The sequence below is a fragment of the Coregonus clupeaformis genome, chromosome 21, assembly GCF_020615455.1.
Source record: "Coregonus clupeaformis isolate EN_2021a chromosome 21, ASM2061545v1, whole genome shotgun sequence".
Taxonomy (NCBI): domain Eukaryota; kingdom Metazoa; phylum Chordata; class Actinopteri; order Salmoniformes; family Salmonidae; genus Coregonus; species Coregonus clupeaformis.
The window spans coordinates 1,998,380-2,012,185 of NC_059212.1; the positions used below are offsets into that span (position 1 = coordinate 1,998,380).

At 42.2% G+C, this 13,806-nt stretch overlaps 1 protein-coding gene across 2 annotated transcripts in view; it reads right to left on the minus strand.

Annotated features, from left to right (window-relative positions):
• The window catches only part of si:dkey-7l6.3 (gastrula zinc finger protein 5-1), a 31,473-nt gene extending 20,823 nt beyond the window's left edge, over positions 1-10,650 (minus strand). For both annotated transcript variants that reach the window (XM_041841488.2, XM_041841487.2), the window contains exon 1: positions 10,241-10,650. In XM_041841488.2, the coding sequence (XP_041697422.2) occupies positions 10,241-10,246 (6 nt within the window). In that variant the 5' untranslated portion in view covers positions 10,247-10,650. The remainder of the gene's footprint in view (positions 1-10,240) is intronic.
• Positions 10,651-13,806: the final 3,156 nt, after the last annotated feature.

The following is a 13,806-nucleotide window of genomic DNA, read 5'->3' on the forward strand; positions in this document are numbered from 1 at the left end:
CCACCCAAAGGACATCCAGACAACTTGACACAACCGTGGGAAGCATTGCAGTCAACATGGGCCAGCATCCCTGTGGAACGTGGTCAACACCATGTAGAGTCCATGCCCCAACGAATTGAGGCTGTTCTGAGGGGAAAATGAGTGCAACTCAATGTTAGGAAGGTGTTCCTAATGTTTTGTACACTCAGTGTATTAAAATGGGACATGTTTAGCCTTTTCCTGGGTAGCTTATCAGAGATAGACATAATGTAGAAAATAACAAACAAAGCAACAATATTTTTTTAAAACACAAAATAAACATTCAGCAGTCCAGCAATCAGTTGGTGTGTTTAAGTGTGTGTGTGCTGCAGGGTTGAAGCTACAAACCCACAGGCTTTGCTCTCATATGGGGGCTGTGCTTTGGCAAAGTGGGTGGGGTTATCCTGCCTGGTTGGCCCTGCCGGGGGTATCGTCAGACAGGACCACAGTGTCCCCCGACCCCCAGTCTCAGCGTCCAGTATCTATGTGCCAGGGTGCTAGGGTCAGTCTGTCCTATCTGGTGAAATTATCCTGTCTTATCTGGTGTCCTGTGTGAACTTAAGTATGCTCCCTCTAATACTCCCATTTCTCGCTCTCCCCTCCCGGAGGACCTGAGCCCTAGGACCATGCCTCAGGACTACCTGGCCTGATGACTCCTGGCTGTCCCCAGTCCACCTGGTCGTGCTGCTGATCTAGTTTCTGCTGTTTTGCCTGTGGCTATGGAACCCTGACCTGTTCACCGGACCTGCTAACTTGTCCCGGACCTGCTGTTTTTGACCCTCTCTCTCTCTCTCGCTCTTCCTCTCCCTCCCTCCCAATCTACCGCAACTGCTGTCTCGACCTCTGAATGCTCGGCTATGAAAAGCCAACTGACATTTACTCCTGAAGTGCTGACCTATTGCACCCTCTACAACCACTGTGATAATTATTTGAACCCACTGGTCATCTATGAACATCTTGAAGAACGACCTGGCCTTAATGGCCATGTACTCATATAATCTCCACCGGGCACAGCCAGAAGACGACTGGCCACCCCTCAGAGCCTGGTTCCTCTCTAGGTTTCTTCCTAGGTTCCTGCCTTTCTAGGGAGTTTTTCCTAGCCACCGTGCTTCTACATCGCTTGCTGTTGGGGTTTTAGGCTGGGTTTCTGTATAAGCACTTTGTGATATCTGCTGATGTAAAAAAGGGCTTCATAAATACTTTTTATTGATTGATTGATATCCCTTCCAGGCTTTTGGGAGGGAGGGTGGATAATGAGCCGGTCATAGCGGATGTTAGCAATGTTCCTACGCACTCCGGCAGCTTTCATAAGTTATTTCCTCTTCTGGCGCACACCTTCAGGATAGTCCTCGTTGTGAAAGATGTACGTTCCTCTCAAGTTCTTGGCCCTTTCCAGAACAGCTACCTTGTACTTGAACCTCAGGAACTTGACCACTATATGCCTGGGCCTGTCACCTGGGCCAGTGGTGGGTTTTCCAGTCCTGTGGGTTCGCTCGATCTCAATCTTCCTGTGGTCCATCTTCAGTTTCTAAGTGATAATTTCCCTCACTTTGTCCTCAGAATCCATCCAGGACTTGTGGAGATTCTGCAATTCCGTCCACAACAATATTGTTCCGCCTTGATTGTACCTCGAGATAATCGGATTTCTCCATCATTGCCATCATGGATTCACACACAGAACTGATGTCCTCTCTCAATGACTTACAGATGACTATCATCTTGCTGTTCTCCTATTTAAATTAATCGAGCTGACCCTGGGAAAACCGCAAACTGTTCTTCAGGTCCTGGACCCCTCTGGTCAGATCGTCCATTCTTTTATTAGTGGACTCCATCAGTATCTGGACACAAGACTATAAACTATTTTCTTGTTGTTGTAACAACTGATTGTATAACTATTTTTGTTCAATTTAAAGATCCTTTACCTCTGATAGAGAGACACCACTGTCCTCAACGATACTCCCACCGGCTTTGGTCTTTGCCATGGTAGCAAATGTAGCCTATGCCGTTAGTCCACGCAGTTCTAGACAGGTCAGGTCGCAGGGCAGATGGAAACAGCAACAAACAGCAGGGATTCAAACAGTAACACTCCAGGGACAATCCGTGTAAATTGGTGAGCTATATGGTCCCTAATATCCAATTTGGATGTTAACAATGAGTTAGACGTTTCTAACAATGATTGATTCTGATTCTAACAATGAGTTAGACATGAAAAATCTAAAGAAATGGTCAAAAGCCACCCACAAACCCTCCATACTAATCCCCAACAACAAGTATATAGTAGCAGTTCTCTATGTCTGACAAGTATTACGGAGCTGCGGATCAGTGCATTGTTTCTTCATCCTATGTCATGTATTCCTTGTGATTTTGGTGATGGTTTTTAACCCGTTCAGCGAAATTAGTCATTGAAGCTTTGGTTTATGTCCCATCCTACATTCTAATATTATCAGGTTCTGACCACTAGATGGTGCTGTTCCAAGTGATAAAAAAAATAAATAATTTGTTTAGATGTTTGTCAATAAGCAGATGCTCACATCCAGATCGAGTTACAGGAGCAATTAGGGTAATGTGCCTTGCTCAAGGGCACATCTACAGATTTTTCACCTAGTTGGCTTGGGGGCTTCGAACCAGCAACCTTTCGGCCGCGTAAGCAGTCTATGGACAAGGTATGACATCAATCCATACGTTGGTTTTGTTGTCCACAGTTTCAAATGCTAACCTTTTAGCATTTGTGCACAAATCCAATGCAAGTCAATGGTACTTATACAGTGCATTCGTAAAGTATCCAGACCCCTTGACTTTTTCCACTTTGTTACGTTACATTGTTATTCTAAAATTGATTAGTGTTTTTTTTCTCAATCTACACACAATATCCCATAATGACAAAACAAAAACAGGTTTTTAGACATTTGTACATATATATATAAATAAAAATCAACGTTATTATCTCAGTTACATAAGTATTCAGACCCTTTACTCAGCACTTTGTTGAAGCACCTTTGGCAGTGATTACAGCCTTGAGTCTTCTTGGGTATTACGCTACAAGCGTTGCTGCATAGCTATTTTCAGGTCTCTCCAGAGATGTTCGATCGGGTCCAAGTCCGGGTTCTGGCGTGGCCACTCAAGGACATTCAGATACTTGTCCTGAAGCCATTCCTGAATTGCCTTGGCTGTGTGCTTAGGGTCGTTGTCCTGTTGGAAGGTGAACCTTCACCAGGACTTGAACCCGATCGAACATTTCTGGAGAGACCTGAAAATAGCTGTGCAGCGAGGCTCCCCATACAACCTGACAGAGCTTGAGAGCGTCTACAGATAAGAATGGGAGAAACTCCCCAAATACAGGTGTGCCAAGCTTGTAGCGTCATACCCAAGGTGCCTCAAGTACCGAGTGAAGGGTCTGAATACTTATGTAAAAGTGATAGTTTGTTTTATAAATTTACACACATTTCTAAAAACCAGTTTTTCCTTTTTCATTATGGGGTATTGTGTGTAGATTGATGAGGGGGGGAAAGGATTTAATACATTTTAGAATAAGGCTGTAACGTTAAACAATGTGGAAAAAGTCAAAGGGTCTGAATACTTTCCGAATGCACTGTAAGTGTGTGTGTGTGTGGACACCCCTTGAAATGAGTGGATTCGGCTATTTCAGCCACACCCACTGCTGACAGGTGTATAAAATCGAGCACACAGCCATGCAATCTCCATAGACAAACATTGGTAGCAGAATGGCCCGTACTGAAGAGATCAGTGACCTTCAACGTGGCGCCGTCATAAGATGCCAACTTTCCAACAAGTCAGTTTGGGGCAGCTCTAGCAGGGCAGAAATTTGACAGTCAACTGTAACTGCTGTTATTGTGAAGTGGAAACGGGTTTCCATGGCCGAGCAGCTGCACACAAGCATAAGATCATCATGCGCAATGCCAAGCGTCGGTTGGAGTGGTGTAAAGCTCACCGCCATTGGACTCTGGAGCAGTGGAAAAACGTTCTCTGGCGTGATGAATCACACTTCACCATCTGCAGTCCGACAGATGAATCTGGGTTTGGCGGATGCCAGGAGAACGCTACCTGCCCGAATGCGTAGTGCCAACTGTAAAGTTTGGTGGAGGAGGAATAATGGTCTGCGGCTGTTTTTAATGGTTCGGGCTAATCTTAACGCTTCAGCATACAATGACATTCTAGACGATTCTGAGCTTCAACTTTGTGGCAACAGTTTGGGGAAGGCCCTTTCCTGTTTCAGCATGACAATGCCCCTGTGCACGATGCGACGTCCATACAGAAATGGTTTGTCGAGATCAGTGTGGAAGAACTTGACTGGCCTGCACAGAGCTCTGACCTCAACCCCATCGAACACCTTTGGGATGAATTGGAATGCCGACTGCGAGCCAGGCCTAATTGGCCAACATCAGTGCCCGACCTAACTAATGCTCTTGTGGCTGAATAGAAGCGAGTCCTAAAAGCAATGTTCCAACATCTAGCGGAAACCCTTCCCAGAAGAGTGGAGGCTGTTGTAGCAGCAAAGGGGAGACCAACTCCATATTAATGCCCATGATTTTGGAATTAGAAGTTTGACAAGCAGGTGTCCACATACTTTTGGTCATGTAGTGTATGTGTCCAGGCAATATATAAACACCAAAAAATATTACGATCTGAGAAAAGAGGGAGAATGCTGTAAAATGACTCACTCTCCAGTAGGGCTGAACCCATTTAGTCGACTGGTCGATTGTTTGGTCGATAGGCTGTTGGTCGACAAGATAATTTTTTAGTGGAGCAGTTGCTAAAAAATAATAAATGTACGGCACATCTTGATTTGATGCCGGTCTCAGTGGACTAATCCATTGTGGAGGCCGTGGGGATGGCACACCAGTAGTACATTTACCGTTAATACCCATAATTTCTAATCTAAAATGTTTGTTTGGTTACCATAATTTCTGTCAATGCATTCAATATATTATTATGATAGTCTTTTACTGTTGTCATTGTCAGAGTGGACATGTTTGCAGAGCGCACAACCTAGGCTACATTTGTGAGAAACAAGTTTTTGGTTTATTTCATTCCATTTACGAGTTGTCAATTTATTAATTGTGTTTTGTTTGGAGCGCTCCTGTCAACGTTGAGTAAGGATGCGTACCTGACCATGCATAGAAGTATGCCTAGACTACCTGGCCTGCGCACAAATGTAGGCTTATAAATGTTCCCATTTGGGGATCTGATAGTATTTCTGATTGTCTTAATTCACCACTACTAACGAGCTGTCGAGCTTCTCAAAGTAATTTTTTCTTCACCTCAAACAGCAAGTAAAAGTCTGTTTTTACATCCATTGAGAATGACAATAGTTCCTCAATGTAGCCTATTTGAAAAATATTTCCAGCTCTCTCTCTCCCTTTCGATAACCACATGGCGTGAAACAGATGCTCTGATCCGGTGGAAATGTAATAAAATAGGCCTACCTGATTACTTCTTATCCCTTGCGCAAATAGCCTACAGTAACAGTCAAGGTTCTCTTTATTTTTACTATTTTCTACATTGTAGAATAATAGTGAAGACATCAAAACTGAAATAACACATATGGAATCATGTAGTAACCAAAAAATGTATTAAACAAATCAAAATATATTATGTTTTAGATTCTTCAAAGTACCCACCCTTTCCTTGATGACAGCTTTGCACACTCTTGGCATTCTCTCAACCAGCTTCATGAGGAATGCTTTTCCAACAGTCTTGAAGGAGTTCCCACATATGCTGAGCACTTGTTGGCTGCTTTCCTTCACTCTGCGTTCCAACTCATCCCAAACCATCTCAATTGGGTTGAGGTCAGATGATTGTGGATGCCATCTGATGCAGCACTCCATCACTCTCCTTGGTCAAATAGCCCTTACTCAGCCTGGAGGTGTGTTTTGGGTCATTGTCCTGTTGAAAAACAAATGATAGTTCCACTAAGCGCAAACCAGTTGGGATGGCGTATCGCTGCGGAATGCTGTTGTAGCCATGCTGGTTAAGTGTGCCTTGAATTATAAATAAATCACAGACAGTGTCACCAGCAAAGCACCACCACACCATCAAACCTCCTCCTCCATGCTTCACGGTGGGAACCACACATGCAGAGATCATCCGTTCACCTACTCTGCGTCTCACGAAGACACAGCGGTTAGAACCAAGAATCTCAAATTTAGACACATCAGACCAAAAGGACAGATTTCCACCAGTCGAATGTCCATTGCTCGTGTTTCCTGGCCCAAGCAAGTCTCTTCTTCTTATTGGTGTCCTTTAGTAGTGGTTTCTTAACAGCAATTCGACCATGAAGGCCTGATTCACGCAGTCTCCTCTGAACAGTTGTTGTTGAGATGTCTGTTACTTGAACTCTGTGAAGCATTTATTTGGGCTGCAATTTCTGAGGCTGGTAACTCTAATGAACTTATCCTCTGCAGCAGAGGTAACTGGGTCTTCCATTCCTGTGGCGGTCCTCATGAGAGCAAGTTTCATCATAGCGCTTGATGGTTTTTGTGACTGCACTTGAAGAAACTTTCAAAGTTCTTGAAATGTTCCGTATTGACTGACCTTCATGTCTTAAAGTAATGATGGACTGTCGTTTGTCTTTGCTTATTTGAGCTGTTCTTGCTATAATATGGACTTGGTCTTTTACCAAATAGGGCTATCTTCTATATACCTGCCCCCCCACCACACACACACACACACACACACACACCTTGTCACAACACAACTGATTTGCTCAAACGCATTAAGGAGGAAAGACATTCCACAAATTCTCTTTTAAGAAGGCACACCTGTTAATTGAAATGCATTCCAGGTGACTACCTCATGAAGCTGGTAGCAGAATGCCAAGAGTGTGCAAAGCTGTCAAGGCAAAGGGTGGCTATTTGAAGAATCTCAAATATATTTTGATTTGTTTAACACTTTTTTGGTTACTACATGATTCCATATGTGTTATTTCATAGTTTTGATGTCCTCACTATTATTATACAATGTAGAAAATAGTAAAAATAAAGAAAAACCCTTGAATGAGTAGGTGTTCTAAAACTTTTGACCGGTAGTGTAGATATCATTTTTATTAACCACATGACAATGATTTTGAGATATGAAGACTTTATTATAAAATAAATCTAACTGTTCCACGAAAATGTGCATCGAAAATCATAACTGGCACGCAGATTGGTAGAAATGGTAAGATAAATTGTCACTCCAAATGGAAAAGGTTGCCGACCCCTGGTGTAGCCTATTACTGGCAACTTCAGGAGCGTAATGGCAGAATCCGCAAAGGCCAGCGACAACGGGAGGTGGTGGTTCGGGAACAGGTTTTTTTTCTTCTGGTTAGGCTACCTTGATCTCTGGCTCCCTCGAGTCATTTGTGTGTCTTAATTATTTAAAATCACAGTGTGCTTAAAGCATCAGACAAGCTCAGTAGCCAACATATCGTTGATTTGATTAAAACACATAGGGTGTGTCTATACAGTGCATTCGGAATGTATTCAAACCCCTTGACTTTTTCCACATTGTTACTTTACAGCAGTATTCTAAAATTGCTTAAATTGGTTTTTTTCCTTCTCAATCTACACACAATACACCATAATGACAAAGCAAAAACTGGTTTTTAGAAACTTTTGCAAATGTATTAATACATTTAAAAAACTGAAATATCACATTTACATAAGTACTCAGACCCTTTACTCAATACTTTGTTGAAGCACCTTTGGCAGCGATTACAGCCTCAAGTCTTCTTGGGTATGACGCTACAAGCTTGGCACACCTGTATTTGTGGAGTTTCTCCCATTCTTCAGTGCAGATCCTCTCAAGCTCTTTCAGGTTGGATGGGGAGTGTCACTGCACAGCTATTTTCCAGTCTCTCCAGAGATGTTCGATCGGGTTCAAGTCCGGGCTCTGGCTGGGCCACTCAAGGACATTCAGACTTGTCCCGAAGCCACTCATGCGTTGTCTTGGCTGTGTGCTTAGGATCGTCATCCTGTTGGAAGGTGAACCTTCGCCCCAGTCTGAGGTCCTGAGTGCTCTGGAACAGGTTTTCATCAACAATCTCTCTGTACTCTGCAAGGTTAATCTTTCCCTCAATCCTGACTAGTCTCCTAGTCCTTACCGCTGAAAAACATCCCCACAGCATGATGTTGCCACCACCATGCTTCACCGTAGGGATGGTGCCAGGTTTCCTCCAGACGTGACGCTTGGCATTCAAGCCAAAGAATTCAATCTTTGTTTCATCAGACCAAGGAACCTTGTTTCTCATGTTCTGAGAGTCCTTTAGTAGTGGTAGTGGCTTCCATCTGGCCACTCTACCATAAAGGCCTGATTGGTGGAGTGCTGCAGAGATGGTTGTCCTTCTGGAAGGTTCTCCAATCTCCACGAAGGAACTCTGGAGTTCTGTCAGGTTCTTGGTCACCTCCCTGACCAAGGCCCTTCTCCCCCAATTGCTCAGTTTGGCCAGGCAGCCAGCTCTAGGAAGTCTTGGTGGTTCCAAACTTATTCCATTCAAGAATGATGGAGGCCACAATGTTCTTGGGGTCCTTCAATGCTGCAGACATTTTTTGGTACCCTTCCCCAGATCTGTGCCTCGACACAATCCTGTATTGGAGCTCTACGGACAATTCCTCCGACCTCACGGCCTGGTTTTTGCTCTGACATGCACTGTCAACTGTGGTACCTTATATAGACAGGTGTGTGCCTTTCCAAATCATGTCCAATCAATTGAAATGACCACAGGTGGACTCCAATCAAGTTGTAGAAACATCAAGGATAATCAATGGAAACAGGATGCACCGGAGATCAATTTTGAGTCTCAGAGCAAAAGGGTAAGGTATTTCTGTTTTTTATTTTTTATTAATTTGCAAAAATGTTTAAAAAAAACCTGTTTTCGTTTTGTCTTTGTGGGGTATTGTGTGTAGATTGATGATGAAAAAAAGTAATTTAATCAATTTTGGAATAAGGCTGTAACGTAACAAAATGTGGAAAAAGTCAAAGGGTCTGAATACCTTCCTAATGCACTGTATATGGAAAAATATTCTTTTTTAAATTTCGACCAGTCGATTGGTCGAAAGAACAGACAACTCTTGGTCGGCCAAGATGTTTTTCAGTCGGGGACAGCCCTACTCGCCAGTCTCCATTGACTTGCATTGGATTTGCTTGTACTGCATAGGCCTACACTCTAGGGATCTTTATGTGTGTGAACCTTTTTTGATAGCTTTTTTTATATATACAAGTATTAAGGTCTTATCATTTAAATATGTATTCACATGGCTCGATAAATGAAATATATATATTTTTAAACAGTAACTAAATAACTAAATAGTACAATAAACAAAACTCACATGTAGACAAACGCTTTTTCCAATTTTAAATGTACAAAGGAACATATACATTTCCGTTATGGACATGAATGGGTTAAAGTTAAGTAAGCTACAATATTGTTATGAAGCTATGTACATGTGCCACCATCAACGAATCATGCATGGACAAGGACATCAATCAAAAACAACTGAAAGGACACTAGCTACAGATTGTTATACCATATAGGCTAATGTGATTTAACCAAAGATTTTTGGTATCCATTACAGGGAGTTACAGGTTTGCCTATACAAAACGTCACCAGAGATTCTTCAACTAACCTGGTATTGGCGATACTATCTTTGTTCTCGATTCAGCCAAAGATGCATCTTCTAAAATGTCTGTGTCCAGTTGCAGGTGGTGCGTTTGAATTTACAAAATGCTATGTTATTAAAATAAATAAATGTTTTGCTCCATAAAGTAATCCAACAATGTGTACACCGCCATCTTGTCCATTTCAAATATTGTAATTGATTGAGACAGGTGAGTGTCATGACATATGGCACTTTGGGGTGGAACCCACCGGTCTCAATCAATGACAGAATATTTTAAATAGACAAGATGGTGCTTTACACATTGAAGGATTACTTCATGGAGCGAAACAATTATTTATTTTAATAACCGAGCACTTTCTAAATTCAAACGCACCACCTGCAACTGGACAGTAGAATATAATGTTACATGTTTGGTCGAATCGAGAATCATATAGCCAATTATCTGAAAATTATCTGTGCTACACAAAACAGTACCTATCCTGTTACGCCCATTAATGAATACCACAAATCTTTGGTTAAATCACATTATATGTGACACACAACACACACACACACACACACACACACACACACACACACACACACACACACACACACACACTTACCAGCATTGATGGAATCACACATCAATGCATTGTTATTTTGGTGGTTTGCTTCAGCAATATTCCCTCTCTGCCTAAGCGCAATGATAGTCTCGATCAACTCGAGTTTCCTTCTCAATGCCTCATTCTCTTTGTAGCTTCGAGATATTTCCAATTGTAAAACAGCATAACTGTCATCTACTAGCTCGCAAATATCTGCAACAGCCGCTTTGGTCAATGCCTCCATGATGGACGACAGTTGTGTATGAAAGGCTCTGTAGTTGGTCATTGTGTTCGGTAGAAATTAACACAAAGCTCGCGTCTCCTCCAGTGTAAATATAGTGAGAAAAAGCAGCCTAAACTTAACTCAAAAACAAAAACGATTATGTTATCCGTGAATTGCTAGCAGGTCGTTGATTTTCACAATCAGCGTCTCATCAGCAACACTAAAAACGTACTTCCGGGTCTCCGACTTTCGAAAATGTTCAAAATAAGAGTCCCCCACGTAATCGTAGAAAAGTGTCAATAGCCTGATATATGAAAAATAATTGTCTAAATATTAACAATGATTCACATTTGTTCATATTTAAGTGAAATGTGCATTACATTTGGGTTTTAAAACATATAAATGCCCCCAATACAAATCACTGTATATGGAATACATATTGGCTTATATAGCAAAAACTATTCTTGGTTCCGCAGTAAAAGTATTTTAGGGAATACTCAGCAGGGTCTGTAGAATGTATATATGGCGTCATTTCATGGGACATTGAATTATACAGAGTGTTGCTGGTCTTTTACGCCACCCATTCTATTGTCCACTGCGAATCACTGTATATGGAATACATATTGGCTTATAGAGCAAAAACTATTCTAGGTTCCACAGTAAAATTATTGTAGGGAATACTCTGTAGGGTCTGTAGAATGTATATATGGTGTAATTTCATGGGGCACTGAATTATATTAGTTAAATAAAGTCCACCTGTGTGCAATCTAAGTCACATGATCTGTCACATGATCTCAGTATATATACACCTGTTCTGAAAGGTCCCAGAGTCTGCAACACCACTAAGCAAGCGGCACCATGAAGACCAAGGAGCTCTCCAAACAGGTCTGGGAAAAAGTTGTGGAGAAGTACAGATCAGGATTATAGAAAAAATATCAGAAACTTTGAACATCCCACGGAGCACCATTAAATCAATTATTTAAAAATGAAAGAATATAGCACCACAACAAACCTGCCAAGAGAGGGCCGGACCAGGCAAGGAGGGCATTAATCAGAGAGGCAACAAAGAGACCAAAGATAACCCTGAAGGAGCTGCAAAGCTCCACAGCGGAGATTGGAGTATCTGTCCATAGGACCACTTTAAGCCGTACAATCCACAGAGCTGGGCTTTACGGAAGAGTGGACAGAAAAAAAGCCATTGCTTAAAGAAAAAATTAAGCAAACACGTTTGGTGTTCACCAAAATCCATGTGGGGAGACTTCCCAAACCAAACATATGGAAGAAGGTACTCTGGTCAGATACGACTAAATTTGAGCTTTTTGGCCATCAAGGAAAACGCTATGTCTGGCGCAAACCCAACACCTCTCATCACCCCGAGAACACCATCCCCACAGTGAAGCATGGTGGTGGCAGCATCATGCTGTGGGGATGTTTTTCATCGGCAGGGACTGGGAAAATGGTCAGAATTGAAGGAATGATGGATGATGCTAAATACAGGGAAATTCTTGAGGGAAACCTGTTTCAGTCTTCCAGAGATTTGAGACTGGGACGGAGGTTCACATTCCAGCAGGACAATGACCCTAAGCATACTGCTAAAGCAACACTTGAGTGGTTTAAGGGGAAACATTTAAATGTATTGGAATGGCCTAGTCAAAGCCCAGACCTCAATCCAATTGAGAATCTGTGGTATGACAAAGATTGCTGTACACCAGCGGAACCCATCCAACTTGAAGGAGCTGGAGCAGTTTTGCCTTGAAGAATGGGTAAAAATCCCAGTGGCTAGATGTGCCAAGCTTATAGAGACATACCCCAAGAGACTTGCAGCTGTAATTGCTGCAAAAGGCATCCGGAAAATAGCTTGTCCGGAGAAGACAAAGTGAGCGCTACCATCAGTCCTGTGTCATGCCAACAGTAAAGCATCCTGAGACCATTCATGTGTGGGGTTGATTCTCAGCCAAGGTAGTGGGCTCACTCACAATTTTGCCTAAGAACACAGCCATGAATAAAGAATGGTACCAACACATCCTCCGAGAGCAACTTCTCCCAACCATCCAAGAACAGTGACAAACAATGCCTTTTCCAGCATGATGGAGCACCTTGCCATAAGGCAAAAGTGATAACTAAGTGGCTCGGGGAACAAAACATCGACATTTTGGGTCCATGGCCAGGAAACTCCCCAGACCTTAATCCCATTGAGAACTTGTGGTCAATCCTCAAGAGGCGGGTGGACAAACAAAAACCCACAAATTCTGACAAACTCCAAGCATTGATTACGCAAGAATGGGCTGCCATCAATCAGGATGTGGCCCAGAAGTTAATTGACAGCATGCCAGGGTGGATTGCAGAGGTCTTGAAAAAGAAGGGTCAACACTGCAAATATTGACTCTTTGCATAAACTTAATGTAGTTGTCAATAAAAGCATTTGACACTTATGGAATGCTTGTAATTATACTTCAGTATAGCATAGTAACATCTGACAAAAATATCTAAAAACACTGAAGCAGCAAACTTTGTGAAGACCAATACTTGTGTCATTCTCAAAACTTTTGACCACGACTGTATGTTATCGGGTGTTTGTATACATGTGTCTGTGCCTATGTTTGTGTTGCTTCACAGTCCCCGCTGTTCCATAAGGTGTATTTTTATCTGTTTTTTTTTTTTAATCAAATTTTACTGCTTGCATGAGTTACTTGATGTGGAATAGAGTTCCATGTAGTCATGGCTCTATGTAGTACAGTGCGCCTCCCATAGTCTGTTCTGGACTTGGAAGAGTAGTTGAATCAAAGAGAGAGAAATACAATATTTGAACAGTTTTGAAGAAATTATTTTATTCAAAAATGAAGGAAGAGAGAGAGAGAGAGATTTATATATTTGTTTTTTAACTTTCACTTACTTAGCTAGCGAATGCAGCTAGCTAGTTTAGCCTACTCAAACACCCGCCTCAAACAGAGAGGGATACTATGTTATCTAGCTGGCTATGGCTATCCATCACTGGAACTCTTCCAAGTCAAGCTTTTGGTTTTATTAATTTATTGCCACCGGGGCCCGCCAGTGTAACTGCTAGCTGTACATTGTACTGCATGATTGTAGCGGGTTTACTAACACGTTCGTTCTAGTAGCTATGTTGACTATGACGTTTGCTAATATGCTGACAACGCTGTAGGCTGTGTGCAGCTGTTAGCGGTTATGGTATGAAGGTTTGGCTTGGAAAGTTTTTTTTTGCCTGGTCACAGACAGCTTTTGTGTTGAGCACTGAAGTCCACAAGCGAAGGGAAAAGGTGAGAGTAGGAGAGTAGGAGAGGGCGAGATGCGAGAAGGAATTATACAATGACCAAAGTTATGAAGCTGTTTGTATGTGACTGCT